Raw genomic sequence first — 22,299 nt, 5'->3', positions numbered from 1 at the left:
AGATAAAATTAAATTATTAGAAGAATTTTTCACTAAGTAACAAAAACAAAATTTGTTTAATTTACTAATGTTTATATTTTGAGAACGATTTCCGAAGTGGAAATTGAAACGTCAATAAATGTATTTTAACCTTTAATTGTGGCTTATTCCCAGTTAAATAGTAATTAATTTAAAATGCCACAAGAAAATAGCTTCAGAACAATATTATGAGAGAAGAGGACTAGACCTTACTATGGCCGAGAGAAGATAGGAAAGTTAAAGTTCAATTGAAAGATAGCAACAATAATGAAGTAACACTGAGGGTGTCACACAGTGGACAAAAATTCTTATTCCGATTATAAGGGATTGGGTGGACTGTAGTTACAGGCGACTGGATTATTTACTAACGCAGGTGCTCACAGGACACGGGTGTTTTAGGGCCTATCTCTCAAGGTTCAGAAAGGCCGATACGGATGAATGTCTATACTGCGGACACTGTGACACTGTGCAACAGATGGATAGTAAAAAGGAACAGAATGGAAAGAGCCTCTTTTCTTATAGTCTGTGGATAATGGAGGTAGTAATTCGAAAGCTGATGCTCGGCCTTATAGCGTACATTCCGCTTTCGGATCGCTGGATGACAAGGAGGGTCTGGTTTAGCAGCCTAGGATTATTTTTTTCGATAACATCTAAATTTTCAAGCAAATCCGTCGTGACGAGGAAAATTACATTTTAAAACGGTCATTTACTGGCATAAAAATAGATATTCTACAGAATGTCGAATAAAAGCAACTTGATTATGTATGTAGTTTTCATTATTATTTAATGTCAAGAATATTAAAAAATTAGGAAAGTGTTTGAGTATTCTTTGGAAGACCGGTAAATGTAATGATCTTATAAAAATGTTTGTATTAAAAAAGTAAATTTGACAATTATGTATATATAATTTTTAATATACGCTGACTAGAAAAGGTGTCGATATTAAAGATACATGTGAACAACTTACAAAATACAATAAATAAACATATCTGTGTTTGTCGATATCTTATCTAAATCCCTTAAAATATTGGTATGACTTATATCCGTCGTAGGCATAAATAAAGCCAAGAATTGTACCCATCATCTGAAAAAAAAAAAAAAAATAGAATTGTAATCTAATAACAAACTTAAATCAGAATTAGTAATTAACATTTTTTATATCTATCTGTATAAAAGGCTATAATGACAAGTCACACCGTTTGTCCATTAAGGTAACTACACCACCTAGGAAATGAAAGAAATCTTAACTACCAATAATTGACAATTTTGTACTTGACACGATACGGTTGATATATTGCTAATTCATTCTACAAATTGATTCAAATATTGTTAATCAGAAATTTTACTAGTTCACAGTAATTATTTTTTTCGCAAAATTGCTAAAAATATAGGTTACTGTAATTGTAAGGTAAGATCAATGACGTATAATATATATTATATGTCATTGGATAAGATAAGCATACACTTACTATAAAAATAAAATGACACTTAAGCGATCACGACGTCATGGCGTTCACGATAGCGACCGCGATTCAACTCATCTTAAACAAACAAGTGAATCAGCACATACTTTTGTACAATTTGTGCAGCGTTCTGACGGTAATTGCGGCGATATAATTAGTTTATAGTCAGACAATTTTCAACTATAGGTGATTAATCTACAAATTGAACTAAACGGTAGCGGCAACTATGTAAAATGTCAGCAGTAAATTCTTACCGGGGTCATTTTTATTGTGTATGCTTCGCCCATGTGAATAAGTGAAAAAGTAACATAGTCCCATAAAATTTGCCCCCGTAACAATATAAATTGGTGCGATTCACTAGTGTATAGTGAGACAAGTTCATTGAATAGTTTGAAAGATCGGTAAACTTATCAATATTTTGCTGGTCTATATATATTTACGTACTTAGAAAGAATGGCAATAAGGGAAATATGATATTTTAGTTTATTCGTTCCGCATTTTATATGTGCATAGGCTTAGTGTGTTCTAATTATTGGGAATATATTTATTAAATAGACTTTATTATTAACTTTAAAATAGTTTTGAGGTAAGTAAAGGAAATTTGATGCAAGTTCATTCTTTATATAGTATTAACCCATTAACGGCCGCTCAATATACAAAGAGAAATTTGACAATAAATTTATTAGATTGGGTTAAAAACACATAAATTAAGACTAATTTACAACCAAAAAGATTTGTTTTTCTCATTTTCAACGAAAACGACAATTTTTAATAAAGGAACATATTGTATCTTAAATGTAAATTAAATTTTATGGTGAAAATTTTCGAAACATTCGGGATGTAGGTGCATTCTACACCTTTTACATACACTAACCGGCAAAAAAAGTGGCCACCCTATAAATTTCCGAAAGTAAAAATTCATTCAAAGTTTTATGCACTGTTTCATATTATATACTCAACATCTTTTACTTTTAAAACAAAAAATGGCCATTATTGCTTGATTCCTTAGCATAATTTATTTAATTAGAAAGCTGCAAAAGAAAATAGGTTTGTAAGGAAAAGAAACAAATTTTGAATAAAAACTTGAAGAATTCGTTTATATTCTTTACAAAGCAAGTTTTGAAGTCTTTCTGGCTGTCCTGGAAGGCTTCTAACTCTACGATGAAGTTCATACCGGTTCATATATACCGGTGAGCATTCAGGGGGCCCTTGATGAAAATAAGTTCAGTTCGAGCTTCAAATGAGATTCCACCACAAACCATGACACCCTCTCCGCCAAACTTTCTTCTCTGGGACATACAAGCTTGGGTATATTTTTTATTTCTATGTCTCCAAACACTCTCTCGGACATGGCCAGACTTCAAACAGAACCTCCATCCATCCATGGTATTCACGTGATAACTCCGTCTGTTGGGTAGACAGATTATAGTTGTTCAGCTATTTCCTTTACTTCATAGTAAAGTTTGCTAACAACAGATTCAGCATTTGATCTTTTAGTTTGAAGAATGCATTTAGTGTCCTCTATGGCCTCAGTAGCTTTCTTCAAACCTAATTTTGGTGACTGAAGAAGACGACTAAGTGATACAGTTGTACCTAAAACATTTCTAAGACAAACTACTGAAATGAGAAATTCTGGGCTCCTAATAGTTTTCATTAATGAAAATGCATCAGCTGACATTTTACTGTCCTTCCATGAAAAATTGTTTCAAGAGCGTTGTATATTTTGACGATTGATTTGCCCTGAAACTGAAGATGACCTTCAAGCCTTTCAACCCAACGAGTTTCACAAATACCTTGGACAGCAGCCCCCAGAATGAGCAAAAATGTGTGGGCGGTAATTCTATCTCATCGATAATCGAACTATTCTCTGGTACTCAAATGAAGAATTGGCAAAATTTGAAAATCGCGTAACTCTAAATTCGCGGAAGTCGGGGTAGCGTTAGTCGAGGTATTACTGTATTCAGAATTGTTGATTTTTTTAAAGAGCAATATAAAAAGACTTCCGCATAATTCTGCACTTACCCCTAGAATAAATGAGTTTGAATCATTTCAACTCTGGACTTCCTGCTTATAGGGTTGATGGGTTTTAAATTATTTTTTTTAGGATAATTTGATTGATATTTAATTTTGTTTGGGGGGGGGGGGTCATGACCCCCGTGACCCCCCTTTTATCCGCCACTGACACTTATTCGTTTAAACAACATTTTTGTACATACAAAGAAATCGGTCAATATTTATCGTGACCGTGGCAACCTTGCAAGTTCAGCCACAAGCACAAACGAATTCTGCATCCGTCCTCTGGTTTGAGCGCAGCTCATGTTTACCTCCGCAGGAATTTAAATAAATTTAAATATTTGCAGTTCAAATGTTTTAGTTTCAAAAACATATCCCACTTGCTACGAGAAAATGTTTTTAGTTTTGAGGGTCTTCCTTTGCACTAGTTGGACTTGATGGGGTTTTAGGTTAAAGTTTGCCAATTTTTAGTTGCTAGACTAGACAAATAAAAATACTTTAATAATGATAAGTTTTGAATGTCTTTATGGCACTCAAAAATGTGTGAAAAGTGCCTTTAAACTCACCATTTTAACTTTAATAAAAATTTCCTCTAGATCCTCGGTATCCCCCCAAAAAAGTTCATGCTCCCACTCCGAAAATTGGTCCTCTATCCGCCCAATATAGCTCCCGATATAGCGACTTCCAATGTAAAACTGCAGATCCATTTTGAATTTTATACGGCTCCATGTGATTTTTTCTAGCTAACGCATGGACTTTCTATGGTTTGTTTCTAGGCTCTAATTCGCTCCGTGCGTGACTGACGCGACATCTACCGCCTTCATCTGACAGTTTTGGACCTCGCAATTTGAGGTTAAATAGATACGAAATTGACAAGTATTAATAATTAGTTTTTTAATTATAATTTTTCAGTTTATGTATAAAATAAATTTAGTATTAAAAACTGGGTTTCTAAAAATTCATCAACTTTATCTTTTCTACCCCAAACGGAAAAGGAAGGAAAAATCTAGTACGGGCAAATCAAGTTTTTGCATGTGGAAGAGCATGTAATTAAAAACAATAATATTAAAAATTATGATATAAAAGCTAAAGTCATCTGGCAGGCTGCAGTTAGCTTGAAGCCTTATGAAATATTATTTAAGGTAAATTATTTATTTTCTTATTTCAATTCTATAAAAATGAAATTATGTGATATTTACATTTTTATATTAATAGCACAAATCCATCTTTTTCTTTTCTTTAATTTATATGTAATCTTTGGAAACCTATAAAAGCTACACTCACTATTTTTGCTATTATTAGCACAATTAAATACGCAACATGTATTTGCACCCATTTTTGAGAAAATTTATGCGTAAAAAGATCCAAATGCTGGCATCGTTTCAAGGTACCCCTACCATGGTCTATACCATACTAATAGTATTATTGCACAACACGTTTATAGTGCATTTACTTACTTATTTCAGAAGCTGTTCTAGATGTATTACCTATTTTATCTCCATTAACAATAAATTAATATAGGGTGAAGTTTTATAAGAATTTTTTAACATCCTAAAATATGACCCACAAAGTTGACACCAACTTGCCCATATTTTCAATGTATTAAGATAAAGTTGTAGCTAAATTTATTTTGTTTCTACGATCATAAGGACGGTAGGACGGTAAATATCTGAACTATACAGGCTTATATTTTTTGTCGTCAACTAAGTACTACGTTTTGATCTTATTTTAGTTGCCTAAATAAGGTATTCCAGACATATCTGCTTGTAGGGTGAATTTTCCACTCTTCATACACGAATCAATCTGCGGATTATAGTCAGGATCAGAATACTGCTCTTTTGTTATTAATATATTGATCTTCATTTCTGTGCGATTTTGGATTTAAATATCAAATTACAGAAATCGTTTCTGGAAGAGAAAGCTATTTTCTTATTAACTGGTACTCGTACACTTCTGTTTATATACATATGTAGTCGTGTTTCTAAGATTTATAGTAAATGTAATGCTTTAACTAATTAAACGTGAATTAACTTTGAAACCGTGGCAATTGCAATTCATTGCTTTTAAATGATTAAAAGTCTTTTAATATTGATAAATGAGTTTGAAGAACAATATAAGTTTTGGTTTAACTAAGTATACTAAATATTCGATTTTATTTGGTAATACTTACGTAAGCAGCACTCATTGCAGGATAAACTTGGAAAAAGGGAGTAATTATGTACATGGGTTGAAGAAATGTATTCACAGCCCATCCCAAATACGAACACGATCCAAAATAACTTAATGCAGCTACTCCATTGAAAAGAGTTTCCTGAAATTGGATAAAAGTATTTTGTAAATAGAAAAGATTCAAATAAAAAATATAATCAATTATATCCTATCGTTAATTTAGTTTTTGGTTTAGAAAGAACCTATTGTTACGATAAATATTATGGCGCATAAAACTGTAAATATATTATTTCTAATTCTTTTCTATTCTAGTAATTTCGCCGCTCAGTTGAAAGACCTGTTTTTAACCTGAATTCTGATGGGTCACCCACGATTCGAAATTTCCAGAAGCAGGCTGAACCAAACCAGTATGAGTGACCTTCTCGGCTCTTCAAAGGGGAATCACCGAAATTCTCGAATAACGGCATTTTATATTTAAAGAGGAATTTTGTTGTAAACAGTTAGTTAGTTTTCGAACATGAAGTCGAGTTTTTAGATCGAGATATAATTGTACGCGGAAATAAATATAAATAAATATTGTGATAAATTAGTGAATATTTTAATAAAAACTTTAATAAATTTGTAAGTGTTATAAATAGAACCTTTGATAATAAATAAAGACAATAAATTAGATTATTAAAAATATAACACTATCATAATAGATGCACTATATTCTCATTTGCATAAAAGTTCTTAGATAATAAAAGCATTGTTAGGCAGTATTCCTTAACGACTTCAAGCCTTTTATAGATATAACATGGTATTGATGCCTTACTAATTAGAGTAAGGCACAAACTATTATCTACTGAAAACTTTTAACATCGTGGGTGATCCGAAATGCCTCTAAAATTTTATAATAATTTATTTATTTCACTACGTTACACATATTATAATATTCAGGTGTAGTATAAAAGAGATGTTGGAGGGTTTATTAACTATTTGTTGCTACTTCTATTTAGCACTATATTTATTTGGGTACAAATAGGTGAACGACTGTTTACAACATCAGCCGTATAAACAATAACATTATCAGCCTACGTTAAATGTTGTGAAATAATATTCTAATATCCACTTACTATCAGATGTACCGAATTTATACTATTATATAAATATCTAAATACTTGTGTCTCAGCTTAAAAGTTATTGTTTATAAACCGAAGCCACTGTCTAGGCCACTAATACGTAGTTTCAATTCCGGTCGATCTTCTTCTTTAGGTGCCTATCCTCTGTGGATGTTGTCAATCACGTTGATCCTTACAACTTTGTTGACAGCTGCTCTAAATAGATGTATGGTAGTCATTCCTGCCCACTGTCTGATGTTCTTCAACCACGATGTCCTTCTGCGCCCTTGAGATCTTTTGCCTTCTATCTTACCTTGTAAAATTAGTTGAGTTAGTTGATACTTCTCATTGCACATTACATGCCATAAGTATGTCATCTTTCTGATTTTCACGATACGCATAATTTCCAGATCTTTATTCATACGTTGGATCACGGTGTTGCTTGTAACATGATGGATATAGGAAATTCTGAGCATGTGGCGGTAGCACCAGGTAGGTAGGTCCAGGCTTCGACTCCATATAAAAGGGTAGAAAATACATAGCATCTCAACACTCGTGTTCTTATTTCAATGTTCAGGTGCATATTACATAAAATCTTCCTGAGGCGATTGAAGACAGCTCTCGCCTTTTCTATACGACATCTTATTTCCTGTGAGTGGTCCCATTCTTTATTTAGGCTGCATCCAAGGTATGTAATTTTGTTGATTATTTTCAATGGTTCATTATTAGTTGTGAATTGGTGCTGTATTACGTCGTTTTTACTTACTACAAGAATTTTAGTCGATACTTAATCCATCGGGTGGATTGTTAAACACATTAATAGTGGTTTTTTTTTATTATAATTTAAGAATATTTTTCGTTTAGTAACAGTTTCATTTATAAGTATTTAACTTATAGGTTAAAACCCTACTACACAGGTTTGTAGCAAATCAAAAACATCACAAGATAGATAGATAGATACTTTGGGTACTTAGTGTAGTTGAGGAGTTTGTCTTCAAAGGGGATTATTAAGTAGTAGTTGGCCAGTCTGCTGTTTAAATGAAAGCACGATATACTTCGGTCTGGGCGGTGTTTGGTTGTAATGTCCAGTGGCGAAAATATCTTTCCGAGCAAGAGATAGGCAATAGCAAGCCATTGCCTATTATTTAATGAGATTCTAATGAGTGGCCTCTGGGAGATTAACATAAGTGCAGATATTTAATTAATCTCTCATAACCTGTACTTAGGTTTTTGAGCATTCGGAAAAAGTGATACCTTACTTTAGCGGTACTCCCAAACCGGTTGAAAATTAATGGTACCTTAATAAGTTTGTCATAGTAGTACTTGTAATTGGTAAGAGTTTGTTTGTGTATTCACAGCGGAAATGGCTAGACGTGTTTTAGATATAAATCAATAAATATTTAATTTGCACGTTTATTTTTTGCTGAAAAGGCAAATGAAAGCACAGTTTTGAAAAACAGAAAAAGTGTAACTAGTGACTTAGAGCTCGCACAATATAAATCTAGACCACACGCTAAGACTAAAGATCTTCCTAAGATCCGTAAACTAATTTTCGAAACCAAATTCAGATTTTTGCTTTAATCTGTGCCTTCGAAGAATTGCAAGGCATAATAGACGTTGATAAACATGTTATTAGAGACATGCGGAATCTAAAATTGCATTCCACAACATATCTCCTCAACTAAGCATAAATCCTTAGCAAATTGGTTTCTAGTACTCTTACAGAGTAAATCGGAATAAAAAGGAAAAGGCAGTTAAGATTTGATTTCACGTATAGTGCGTCTGTGTATCCATCATCATCATTTTGGCTTTACAACCCTGTGTGGGTCCTAGCCTCCCCAAGAATTTTTCTCCAGTCGTCCCTATCCATCGCCTTCCTCCGCCAAGCACGTATTTCCATATTTCTCATGTCTTCATCGATGTTATCTAGGAATCTTGTTCTGGGTCTTCCTCTTCTTCTTTGACCAATAGGTCTATCAAGGAGCGTTTTTCTAGCTGGGTCGGTTTGCTCCATCCGCATTACATGGCCTACCCACCTCAGACGTCCTATCTTTATGTGTTTTACGATATCTGGTTCCTGGTATATCCTATAGAGTTCGAAGTTGTATCGTCTTCTCCAGATACCATTTTCATTTACCGCTCCATAGATGCGCCTTAGTATTTTTCTTTCGAAACATCCTAACATGTTTTCATTGCTTTTTGTTAAAGTCCAGGTTTCTGAACCATATGTTAGGACTGGGCGTATTATTGTTTTGTAGGGTTTTACTTTTGTATTTCTTGATATAACTGTAGATTTAAAACGGAGATTAAGCCCAAAATAGCATCTAATAGCGTCTGTGTATCCGCTTATCCGTATTTCGGCCTAATACGCCTCTTCAGAACGGCTTTCACAGTCGCTCTGAACGTGAAAATAAATCTATTCTGTCTTAGGAAGCAACTCTAACATGGCTTCGAATGGACGCAAATATTGACATTTGATATAAAATCCGTAAACTAATTTTCGAAACCAAATTCAGATTTTTGCTTTAATCTGTGCGTTCTAAGAATTGCAAGGCAAAACAGACGTTGATAAAGATGTTATTAGAGATATGGGGAATCTAAAATTTGCATTCCACAACATATCTCCCACTTGTATAATTCTATCATCGTCGAATAGTTTCATTATGTATTCTTGTTAAAATCTTAGTTTATCTTTGATGTCTGCAATAAGTTTACCATTATCATCTTTGAGTATCCCATAGTGTGCTCGCTTTTTGGTATTTGTTAGTTATTTTATTTTTTTATTCATATTAAAGCTGTCGTATTTTCTGTCATACTCTTCTTATACTTCTATTTCTATGCATTGATCTGTTAACCACTTTTCCTTTGCCGTTTTTATCTCTACTTTAATTCTACTTTGTAATTCTTGATATTTTGGCTCATTTCCACCTTTGGCTTTTCTTCTCTCTTCCATTAATGCTAAAATTTCTGAAGTCATCCACTTCTTATTTTTTATTTGTCTTATCAGGCTTTAAATTTTCTTCTGCAGCCTTTTGTAATCCCTTCTGAATATTGCTCCACTTTTCATTGACATATTCTGATGTTAAAATTTCTTCTCCTACTTCTGTTAGATTTGAGTTGACTTCTTGGATCTTCTTCTTCTTCACGTGCCATCTCCGCGACGGAGGTTGGCAATCATCATGGCTATTCTGATCGATTCTTGGATCACTTTTTGATTTATTTCTCTTTTTCAAATGTTGCTTTGTTTTTAGGTATTACAATATTTTTGAGTTTCACGTGCATTCTAGCTATCAGCGGGTTATGGTCTGAATTGACATCTGCTCCTGGGAATGCTTTTACTGCTTTAATTGAGATTTTGTATTTATTTTTGACTAATATATATTCTATTTGATTTCCGACTATGCGGTCTTTGTTGTCTGCAGGAGATCTCCGAGTGGGCAAGATCTTCTGTCGGGCAGTTGGAACATTACGTTCATTATTGCAAAATGTTCATTTTGACAAAAATCCACAAGTCTATCCCTTCTTTTATTTCTGTCACCTAGTCCAAATTCCCCAACATATTCGACAACTTTTCCTCTCTAACTTTAGCATTAAAATCCTCCATTACTATTGTAATGTCTTCTTTTTTAGTAGATCTTAAAATTGTGTCTAACTCCATGTAAAAATGTTCTATCTCCTCTTCAGTCTTATCCGCTGTTGGTGCGTATACTTGAATTAAGTAAACTTGTATGTTTGTCTTCAGCTAAACCATTATCACTCTCTCTGAGTAGTGATAATGGTGTAGTGTAGTAATGGATAATATAAAACATACCAATACTGAGGGAAAGAGACATATCGCGTGCGAGTGGAAAACATGCTTTTATTGTGTTTTCATCAAAATCAAAATCAGCTGATTATTACGATATCATGGATACGGAGATGTTGGTGAAATGGTTGAAATAAAAACTTCTTCCAAGTTTACATGAACCATCTATTATAGTGTTGGAAAATGCCCCATACCATTCGGAAGTTTTAAATAAGCAACAAATATATTCCTGGATAGTAAATAAAATAAAAAAATGGTTTTTCCTCATGATTTTTTTAAGGCGCAATTATTACAGTTAGCCACGTTACGTGACACAGCAGTTTTGGAAATATGGCAAGACTTATTGAACACTGCTACTCCTGCAATTCGAAGAATGTTGAATGCGTGAAAATCGCAACGAAGAAATGAACCCAGTCCTCATTTACAATCCAAATACCGACAACAGTGATTATGAGTAAGGATCTAATTCTTGATAATACTGTAAAGTAATATACAGTGATGAGTGTCTTACCACCCGGCAAAATAGCGGAAAGGATAGAAGACAGATTAAGTTGTGAGATAGTACGAGATAAGGCTAGTTATTAGACGTGTCTATTTGACTTCAGTCATAATTATACGGATGACCTCGAAAATATTTTATTTTAATAGTTTCTGATGTTAGAATAAATGATTAAATATATTAAGATATATTATAGTAAAAAACATTAATTAGTAGCGATTTTAAATTATAAATCTTTAAGTTTATTTAATAATAAAAATAACTCAACTGAAATATTTGACTAAACTAAATAGGTATGTTCAGTCCGAAACAATTGTTGTATGTGGAGTTGGCGTAATAGTTAGAGACGTTGTCTATTGATAAGAAGACTGGGGTTCAATTCACACCAAGGGTACAATTTTTGTTTTACTCAATCAAAAATAATAGAAAATATGATACATATTAGGTAACAAGTTTTCGAAAAATGCATTATTTACAATTTATTCTTATTCCAATGTTATAAAATAGAAATACAAAATATTTCAAATTCAATTCCAGTTTTACAGTCTTCAGTTGTGAATGGAAAATAATCCATTGAAGACTGTTTAATGTCAAATCCATCACTAAATTCACAGTGTTAATATCAATTCCTCTGTACAGGTAATGATTTTCAAAACAATTGACGACATTGGAATGGATGCGCGCGAACAGCTACCTGCTTTATAGCTAACCAAATCATCAAGCCTTCAAGTTATCAAATAATAACACATCGAGAAGTGTTTTTTACGGTAAACAGAAACTTTTTATTTAAAAAACAATTCGTGAAAAGGATTTTAACGGTCGAGGAAAAAGTGCAAATTATTGTCTGGCATGTGAATGGATTATCAGACAACATGATTAGACAACAGTTTGTAAATATGTTTCCAAATAGGCCGGCTCCAGCACGATCAACAATTCAGTCTATTATACGTAATTTTTTTACTTATGGATCCGTGTTCGATCCAAGAGGAGTTCGCAGACGAAGGGAGGTAAATCCAGATTTGGAACTAAGGGACACTTTGATTTGTGCAAGTATTGAGCAAAATCCTACCCAATCAACACCTCGTCTCGGAGAACAATGTGGAATTCCAAGATTTACAGTAGGTAAAATTTTGTAAAGACATCGATACCGTCCCTATAAACTTCATAAATCCAACGAACAATTTCCTGGGGATCAATATAGACGTTTAGAATTTTGTCAAACTGCAATGGAAATGTCACATCAAGATGAACATTTTTTAGAGAACGTTTTGTTCACCGATGAATGTACGTTTTCATTGCATGGCTGTCACAATTCAATCAATGCTAGGTATTGATCTCGAGGAAATCCTCGTCAGATTTATGTCGCTCGTACCCAGCGTCTTCGAAAAGTAAATGTTTGGGGAGGCATAATAGGGAATCATGTCATTGGCCCATTTTTTATAGACGGTATGTTGACTGGGAGGAAATACTTGGAACTTCTGCAAAATGAAATTGTCCCAGCCCTTTGTAATTTACCAATACCTTTCGATTCCATATGGTTTCAACACGATGGTTGTCCTGCACATAATTCTCGCATCGTCAGTGAATATCTCAGTGCGACTTTTCCTAATCGATTGATTAGTGGCCACGGATATTTTTTTATTTTTGTAGAATTTTTACTTATTTAAACATTCTTTAAAAGTTTTTACTTTATTTTCGAAAGTACGACGATACTGTTTTGTCAATAAGATTTTTTGTTTTAACTTTAGTTTTTGTTTAGTTTTGTTTAGTGATTCAAAGCAAAACAATCTTTGCATAATTTCAAATTATTAAAAAAAAAACCACATGTGGGTTTTGAACTCTAATCGTCTGCGATGTCTGTATCGCAATGTCGAATTCTTACCACTAATCCACAAAGGATTTATAATTATTCCTTGACAAGAGTGTATGAAACTCCCCAAATCATAGTAGAAATATTCTTGGTTAATAATTTAAAACTTTAGATTAAATAATCACTATTAATTAAATTATTTTATTCACATTTTTGCTTTATTGTGGTCAATCAGTTTTTACTTTATGCGAAATTAAAAAATGGAAATACGTCACACATTCGACGTTACTCATAATAATTATGACCGAGGTGATTTAGCTCGAATCTAACGTCTAAAGGTGTGAGACTATCGTTAGTGGTAATGTAATGTAATATAAATTATAGGTTTTTCCGATTATTTCTCACCTCTACGAGTTTCATCTCTTTTTATTTCACAAGGTAACTGTGTTTTCTATCTCTTACGTTAAAAAGCCGGGTGGTAAGACACTCATCACTGTATTTTTATTTTCTCATTAAGAAAAATTTTAACTGTTATTAGTTATTGTTATTATTTTATCACTAAATACTTACCACTACAATTTAGAATCATTAGAATTTGTAATTTTCTTTTATTTTTTCACTAATCATTGTATATTTCTCTAAATGAATGTGCAATACATTATCAGTTAAAACCGTATTTTTGATTGTCTTCAACCCTATTTCAAATATTGAGAGAATTTACTATTAACTTTCTCAGCACAGTGGACCATTTAAGTTAAAGCTTTCATCCCTCATCCCAAAAAGGTGCAAATTCGTGAAATATACTGTATTATGGATTCTCACGTATATTCATTTTTATTAAAAACAACCATTTGTACTTACAAATAATGAAGATCTCAGCAAATTCAGTGATTTTTGGGAGCAGACGTAGCTAAATAGTAAAAGAAAACTAGTTAGGAGGCACCACGAAGCAGTAGATAAAAAGGACTGGTACGATGAACCAATCGTCGATGCATAACCTGCACCAAAATTTAGAGCCAGACTTTGACAGAAGAAACCTAGAAGCTAACGTAATAAACATGTTTTAAAAATCTTTAATAATTATGTGAATGTTTGTTGATCCTTGTAGAGTCTTTAAATAGAGTTCAAAATAAAAAAAAATCCAAGAGGAAGATTTTAAAAACTTGTTTTTGATATTTCGTCTAATTCTATATGACTTATGTCTATATGTCTTATTTTGTTGTTTTATTATAAACTAGTGATTTTGCCCATCGACACGTGACGGGGGATCCGATCAATTGCCATCTACAGTCACTACATTCAATTTTTTCTGACTTACTCCTATTTTAAGGCTCGGATAACAACAAAATTATATTTTAGTCTGTTGTACAACGTTCATAACAAATAAGTCAATATAATACAATATTTAGGATCAACAAACTTTCAGAAAGTTTCAAACTTCTTACATGTAAACCAAGTAAACATAAACTAACACAAAGCTTTAAATTATTTTGCTTAATAAATCTTACCTTAAAATTAGAGCAACCGATAATTTTGACAATTTTGCGAAAAAATTAATCGTATTAATTATATTAATATGTAATTAACATTATTAGTATTATTAATTAAGCCTATCGTTTCAAAAACAAAATATAATTTCTATAAAAATTTATAGAATTTATAGAACAATATTTGCGAGAAAATAGGAAAAAATAAAAAATTTATTTTCTCTGTGAAGCAGTGAACCTGTCTATACCTATACCCCCGTGGAAAAAAGTTATAGGGCGAAAAAGAAAATCACGTTTTTTCGTGATTTTTGCATACATTTTTGTAAAAAAAAATATATTTTTTACTTTAAAAGGTGACATTTCGATAGAAAATTTAATTTTGAACTATTTTATAGGTATATATGTACAAACAGTGCATAGAATTTACCCAAATGCACCCTAGTGCATAGGGACTAATTCACCCCTTTCTTAAAAAGGCACTCCTTTAAATGGTATAAATATCATCAATAGTCTATAATGTGCGACTTACTGTATATACACCTAATTGTGACACAACGAATAGAATAATCCGAAATTAAATTGACTTTGTCCTCATTAGACAAAGATTTCGTAATTCTATACTGTCTGCCAAAACTTACCCTGGAGCAGACATCGGTTCAGACCATATCCCCATAGTAGTCACATTACGAACCAAATTGAAACTGGTTAAAAAACCCACACAAAGTAGAACTGATATTAAGAGATTAAGGGAACCACAAACAAAGGAACAAACTGTAAAAACTCTTACTAATGTACGTAAATATACGAAAATCTACGTAATGCCCAAGAACTGAATAAGAGTTGTTATAACATTGATCAGAAATGGGAAAATATAAAAGTAGCAATAATTAAAACAGCAAATGAAAACTTAAAACCAAAGAAAAGAAAAACTATTATTAATGAATGAAAAAAAAATCCAATTAAATAGAATGAAACTGATCGATTAATTAAAAAGAGAATAAAAGAAGCTAAGGAGAGAATGTTACATGAGCAGTGCCAAGAACTAGAAGAAATTGAGAAAAAATATGACTTTTTTAACATGCATAAAAGAATTAGAGAATTAACAGGAATGAGAAAAACACTTCAAACTAGGCAACTAAGAGATGAAAGTGGTGCACTTATAACAGATATAAACAAAAAATGCAGAGATGGACACAATATATAGCACAACTTTTTGAAGACAAAGAGAGAACAGAAGCACCAAAAGAATTTAAGAATGATACTGGGCCTGCCATAATACGAGAAGAAATTAAATATGCAATGAAACAAGCTAAAGGTGGTAAATCTCCCGGGCCTGATGAAGTTCCTATCGAATTACTCAAAATTGTGAATACTGAATCTATTGATCTTCTTTTGGATCTATTCAATACCATATATAGAACAGGTATTTTACCTAAAGAATGGCTCCAATCAACATTCATACTGCTACCCAAAAAAGCCAATGCAAAGGAGTGCAATGAACATCGCACCATAGCCTTAATGAGTCATGTCTTGAAATTGTTTTTAAAAGTAGTTCACAATAGAATACATAAGAAATTAGATGAAGGCATAAGTAATACACAAATGGGATTTAGGAAAGGACTGGGAACACGAGATGCACTGTTTGCAGTAAGTGTTCCTTCTCAGAGATGCTTAGATATAAATCAGGAAGTATATGCCTGTTTCATTGATTTTGAGAAGCCATTTGACAGAGTGCAGCATAATCAACTTAAAGAAATTTTATTAAATAAAAACATAGACAGTAGAGACATTAGAATCATATGTAACCTCTATTGAAACCAAACAGCAAAAGTGAAAGTTGAAAATGAACTAACCGAAGATATCCAGATTCGCCGTGGGGTCCACCAAGGGTGTATTTTATCACCCTTGTTATTCAATTTATACAGTGAAGCCATTTCAGAATTAGCGCTTGCCGAAGTCAGTGAGGGTCTTATAATAAACGGTGAGCCACTTAATAACATAAGATATGCTGACGACACCGTCCTTCTGGCAGGAACACTAGAAGAACTGCAACACCTTGCTGAACAACTAAATAAATTTGAAGAAAACTAAGTTCATGATATTTACAAAAGCACAAAACATCAAAGTTAAGCTAGTACTAGATAATACAGAAATTGAACAAATATATTCGTACAAATACCTTGGAGCATGGATCACAGAAGATACTGATTAGACAAAAGAAGATGCCGCATTGAAATTGCACGGTCAACTTTTAATAGAATGAGAAAACTTTTTTGTAATCGCGATATCAATATATCGCTCCGAATAAGAATGCTTCGATGTTATATTTTCTCTACCCTTTTGTATGGGGTTGAAGCTTGGACACTTAAAAAATCCAACATTAAAAACCTAGAAGCATTCGAAATGTGGTGTTACCGACGTATTTTGAAAATATCATGGATGGATCGCAAAACAAACGAACAAGTTCTCGAACAACTAGGAAACGAATGCGAAGTTTTAAATTCCATAAAAATCAGGAAATTGGAATAGTTGGGGCACATCATGAGAGGTGAAAAATACGAACTACTAAGGAATATAATGCAGGGTAAAATCAAAGGCAGAATAAGCGTAGGAAGAGGTAAAATCTCGTGGCTACGCAATCTCCGTAAATGGTTTGGATTCAGTTCAATTGAACTATTCAGGCGCGCAACCAACAAAATTATAATTGCCAGAATGATTTTCAATCTCCGATGGGAGCGGAACTTGAAGAAGAAGACACCTAATTCGGTGACCACAATACAAACAGAAAAGGTATACAATTTTTTAAGGTTTTACTAGAACTTCCAATTTCAAGATTCATTAATAACGAATACACGTTTGTGTATGCGAATACGGTATTATTGTAATTCTGGTGTAATACAAATACTGGTGTAATACAAATTACACCAGAAGCTCAATTTGGATTCAGATCAGAACATTCATGCGAATTGAATTATAAGCACTAAGATGGACAGAAATCACAGAGGGAGTCAAACAGAACAAAAAACCGCGGCGGTGGTATAAACGTGGCATGGCAGTAAAACATTCGACAGGGTGTATTACGAAGGATTCATTCACAAAGTGAATCTATTTAGATACAGTAAGACCTACGACTTTTCTCCTCATATTTAGCCAATCGAAAGTTCAGATCACAAAAAATCTTTAAAGAATAAAAAAAGTAAAAAAAAATCAAAAAACAAAAAAAAACTGATCGCCTTAAGTTAGGAACTAAACGATCCTAAACAGGGACTAAAATACGACTTGTACGTTACCCTAATTAAATAAAGAATTCTTCCTTGTTATCTAATTCTTAGACAGAGTCTGGATTTACACGGTACAAGATCAGAAGCACTGAAGACAACTAATGGAGGTCTACGTTCAGAAGTGGACGCTCCAGGCTGTGTGATAATGATAATGAATTCGAAATGTTTGCTAATATACAGTATGGTGGAAATGAAAGGAATAAATTCGTTATTTCGTAAACCGGAGACTTTAAGGAAAAATCCTGAAACCCGTCGATTTTTATTTTTAAATAAGCTATTCGTAAGAATACATTTTTATTTTTGACGTCATCTATGTGAGAGTGATGACGTCATTGCTAAAATTTTTGAATAGAAAGGGGGGTATTGTAATACATCATTTGAAAGGTCTTTTAAATACCTATTCAGCTATATCAATATGTCTAAGTAATTAAAGTTTGTAATTGTTTAAAAAAATAATTAAATTTTTATTATTACAATAAATATTTATTAAGTATTATTCAATAAATACAACGAAACCTAAATTAAGTGCTCAAATTGTTTACCTTCAGCTAAAATACAATGAGAAAGGCGTGCCGCGAACTCTTCTCTAACATTCTCTAAAACTTCCGGAGTTATTTGAACAACCTCATTACGTATTCTTTCTTTCAGTTCATTAATATTTTGTGGTCTATTTTGATACACCTTACTTTTTAAATATTCCCATAAAAAGAAATCAAGAGGAGTCAAATCAGGTGGCCTAGGCGGCCATTCTATTGTTCCTCTTCGACCTATCCACCGATTTGGAAAGACGTTGTTTAAGTAGTTGCGTACCAAGACAGCATAGTGTGGAGGCGCACCATCTTGCTGTAGCCATAAATCATTTCTGTTTGGAAACAACCGGTTCAATTCTGGAAGCAAGAAATTTTGAAGAAATTCTAAATATCGAGGACCTGTTAAGTTTTCTTCGAAAAAGTATGGTCCAATACACCTATTATCTATTATTCCCACCCAAACATTAATTTTCTCTGGGTATTGAGTACGGTACTCTTGCATCCAGTGTGGATTTTCCGTAGCCCAGTACCGATAAGTCTGACGATTGACATGACCGTTTAGTAGAAATGTAGCTTCATCAGAGAAAATAATCTTTTTTAAAAACATCGGATCTCTGTTATTTCGTTCCATTAAAATGTCACAAAATTCAATTCGTCTATCAAAATCATCTTCCATAAGTTCTTCTACTAAACTTACTTTGTAGGGATGCCACTTTTCCTTCTTTAGCTGTTTAATAACTGTTGAATGGTCCACGTCATTATCTAATGCTACTTGCCGTGAACTGTTATGAGGATTATCTTGAAAAGCTAACAGAACGTCTACTTGTTGGTTTTCAGATATTGGTTTTCTACTACCTTTAGGAAGGTCTTTAACATGACCCGTTTCTCTAAATTTTTTCTCAATTTTGCTTACAGTGGATTGTGAAATTGGTTCTCGACGGGGGTATTTATTATTAAATAACGCACATACTTCTTTCTGCGTACGTGTTTTATCTCCATAACCAATCATTATGAGAATTTCAATTCTTTGCGTTTCAGTTAGCTTCATGTTCAAAGATACAAAGACTTTTTGAATACGTTTACTACAATAATACTATTAATCACTTGACAGAAAGATAATTAAGTTTGAATGTCCAACTATCAATGTTCATATTGATAAGGTAACTAGTTTTTTTAAAAAGGTAAAAACTAGATAAAAAAGACCTTTCATTACTTAATAAATATTTTTATTGTAATAATAAATATTTAATAATTTTTTTAAACAATTACAAACATCAAATACTCAGACATATTGATATGGCTGAATAGGTATTTAAAAGACCTTTCAAATGATGTATTACAATGCCCCCCTTTCTATTTAAAAATTTTAGCAATGACGTCATCACGCTCACATAGATGACGTCAAAAATAAAAATTTATTCTTACGAATAGCTTATTTAAAAATAAAAATCGACGGGTTTCAGGATTTTTCCTTAAAGTTTCCGGTTTACGAAATAACGAATTTATTCCTTTCATTTCCACCATACTGTATATCTTAAAATTATTCCGAAAATATTGTTTTTATTTGTTTTATTTATAATGGGAGGGAAGAAATAAATATTTAAATGCAACAAAATATCTCCATTATTATTGAAATATTAAAAAAATTATTGATGTAATAAATTCGAACTTAAAAAGTGACGGCAGTTGCAATAAAGTTAAAAATTGAATAAAAAAACTACTTACTATTTGGGCTAATTTGATAATACCTTCGGGACTTTTCAAAACTTGCAGTTGTAAACATGTGCAACATCGACAAAAGCAGCAATTTATTCCACCCTGGCTAGCGGCGTTGTGGACCGCCACTATTGTTGGGCCTCTAGCCATATTTATATTTATATTATTATATATATTTCACAAATTGATCACTTCAAAAAATCATCAATCAAGTTAAGTTGATACTATTAAAAAATATATTGAATATCATTAAAATTAAATAATAACACAGCACCTAATTTAAACTACCCGATGTGTATAAGTTTTGACTAGACGAATTATAAACTCTGTAGGGGGCGACGTACTTTTATTGTCACTTTTCTCTCGTATTCAATGAGGGTATTCGGTCGCGCTATTTTTGGAATCTCACAAATGAAAATATTTAGATCTTCCTGTGTGACATTTCCTGAGAGACACGGGACGAGATACCTACAGTGCGAAATATTTAGCACAATTTCACTAGTGTGAATCATTTCTTTCTATTATGGTACTCTCTACATTTTATATATAGAATTGTAGTCACTTACCTATAATACATAAAAGTTATCATATAATTATTGTTCTATTAAGTTTTTGTTTGTTTTCATTTCTAAATTATCATATTTTCTGGGCCTTTCTTTCACGACTAAATTTTTATCTTCCCATTTTCATCTTAGCACGAGTTCCATTTTTAAATATTTTAATCTTGCATATCAATATTTGCTCTTCTAAAATTGGATTACATCTTTTGCTTTTATTATTCGCGTTACTTTAACATTCGTTAACTCCCGATTCTATTCATCAATCTCCTCATCAATTTTGTGTTTAGTTTTTCTCTTTTTAACTAAAAATATAATTAAGACTGTAAATTGACAAAATAGACAAAAAATTGGTAGAATTTATACTCGGTATGACGGCACAGTTTTTATGTCTAAAGATTCTAACGGTCCTTGTACAGGACTGATCAGACCAGAAAAATTATAAATATAGATCCCCTTTGTGACAATTTGTAGCTTTTTTAAATAATTTAGTTAATAAAAGTGCTGTTACTTTGTTAGATGTATCTTTAAAAGGACCTTTTTAAAAAGTAATGTCGGGAGTGACAATCCTTAGGGTACACGTAAACTCATCACCAATTACCATAAATACCCTCGTACATAGTACAAACTCATCACCGCCATAAAAGTGGGGTTTTCAAAATAGACCCTAAGAGATTGGTAAACTGATCACTGGCCTACCTGCACCCCGGATCAGGTATAGACCATAAAATCCCAGCAAACGGCTAGTTTTTGGTAATTTCACAGTATAATCCAAATCCAGATGTCTTAAATGCAACTGCAATTTATTGGTTTTTATTTGGGAATTCCACAAAATTCTATTGATAGCTACCTAAAATCATGCGAAAAGAAAAATTTCTCTTCGTTTGCCCTTGTTTCTTCAACATGGATAGTGAATTGCTAATTGATTACGTCTTGAGCCAACGCGAACAAAAAATAATGATTATCAATAATATCAAATTCCAATTGCGAAAGACTCTAAAAAAATCGAATTGCCTTTTGTGGACTTGTGCGACGAAAGGGTGTAAGGCTAAATATCATACAACTGGTGAGTAGAAATTTTATACCGTTTTTGTTTAGTTGTTTCGCACTGGTTTTCTCGAATCATCCTGATCAAACAGAAAAAAATCAGCGTAATTAAGTTCTTTAAGTTAACTGTATACGATGTTTCTTGTAGGCAAGGCATAATATCACTTTGTTGCTGTAGATTACCTTTTCTGATATTACATTTTGAGATTTCTAATTAAATTGTTAAAGTCACACATTGTTATATATATACATATACATATATATATATATATATATATATATATATATATATATATATATATATATTATATACAGGGTATCCAATTAAGTCGGCACCATATGTGAAACCTTTTTATTTTTAGTTTTATGAATTTTGTTATATACAATATTTATGTTACACAAAAGTTTTTAATGATCTAAAACCTAGAATACAATGATCAGATATTAAATTTTTCTAATTGTATACGCGGTTTGTTAAAAAAAAGTCTTAATAAAATTCATGTTGTTTAACGAACCGCGTAAATGACTGAAGAATACTAATATCTGATTCTGATGATTGAAGTTCTAGATCAAATAAATTTTTTTTCATAAAGCTAAAAATAAAAAAAAATTCCATATGATACCGACTTAATGGGACTCCTTATATATATATATATATATATATATATATATATATATATATATATATATATATATATATTGTATACAGGGTATTCAATTAAGTCGGCACCATATGTGAAACCTTTTTATTTTTGGTTTTATGAATTTTGTTATATAAAATAATTATGTTACACAAAAAGTTTT

The 22,299-nt window shown here is 32.2% G+C and overlaps 1 protein-coding gene across 1 annotated transcript; it reads right to left on the bottom strand.

The window, feature by feature from the left end:
• Window positions 1-911: 911 nt before the first annotated feature.
• Window positions 912-20,538, bottom strand: sing (MARVEL domain-containing protein sing). Its single transcript, XM_072536943.1, has 5 exons — window positions 20,458-20,538; window positions 19,901-20,115; window positions 13,739-13,921; window positions 5,665-5,805; window positions 912-1,102 (listed from the first exon to the last, which is right to left on the bottom strand). Exons 2-5 carry the CDS (start codon window positions 20,039-20,041, stop codon window positions 1,025-1,027), a joined length of 543 nt encoding a protein of 180 aa, XP_072393044.1. The 5' UTR covers window positions 20,042-20,115; window positions 20,458-20,538; the 3' UTR covers window positions 912-1,024.
• Window positions 20,539-22,299: the final 1,761 nt, after the last annotated feature.

The sequence above is a fragment of the Diabrotica undecimpunctata genome, chromosome 7 (genome assembly GCF_040954645.1).
Source record: "Diabrotica undecimpunctata isolate CICGRU chromosome 7, icDiaUnde3, whole genome shotgun sequence".
In the NCBI taxonomy this organism is placed as follows: domain Eukaryota; kingdom Metazoa; phylum Arthropoda; class Insecta; order Coleoptera; family Chrysomelidae; genus Diabrotica; species Diabrotica undecimpunctata.
Note: the sequence above shows the minus strand (reverse complement) of the source record. Positions and strands in the feature narration are given on the sequence as shown.

Bases quoted from the DNA above. Each gene is read 5' to 3' on its own strand.
- sing (XM_072536943.1), bottom strand. From the start codon at position 20,041: ATGGCTAGAGGCCCAACAATAGTGGCGGTCCACAACGCCGCTAGCCAG. The intron at 13,922-19,900 runs GTAAGTAGTTTT...TTATTACGTTAG, and splicing joins TTATCAAATTAGCCCAAATA to CTTCTAGGTTTCTTCTGTCA. The intron at 5,806-13,738 runs GTAAGTACAAAT...ATCCAATTTCAG, and splicing joins TGCTGAGATCTTCATTATTT to GAAACTCTTTTCAATGGAGT.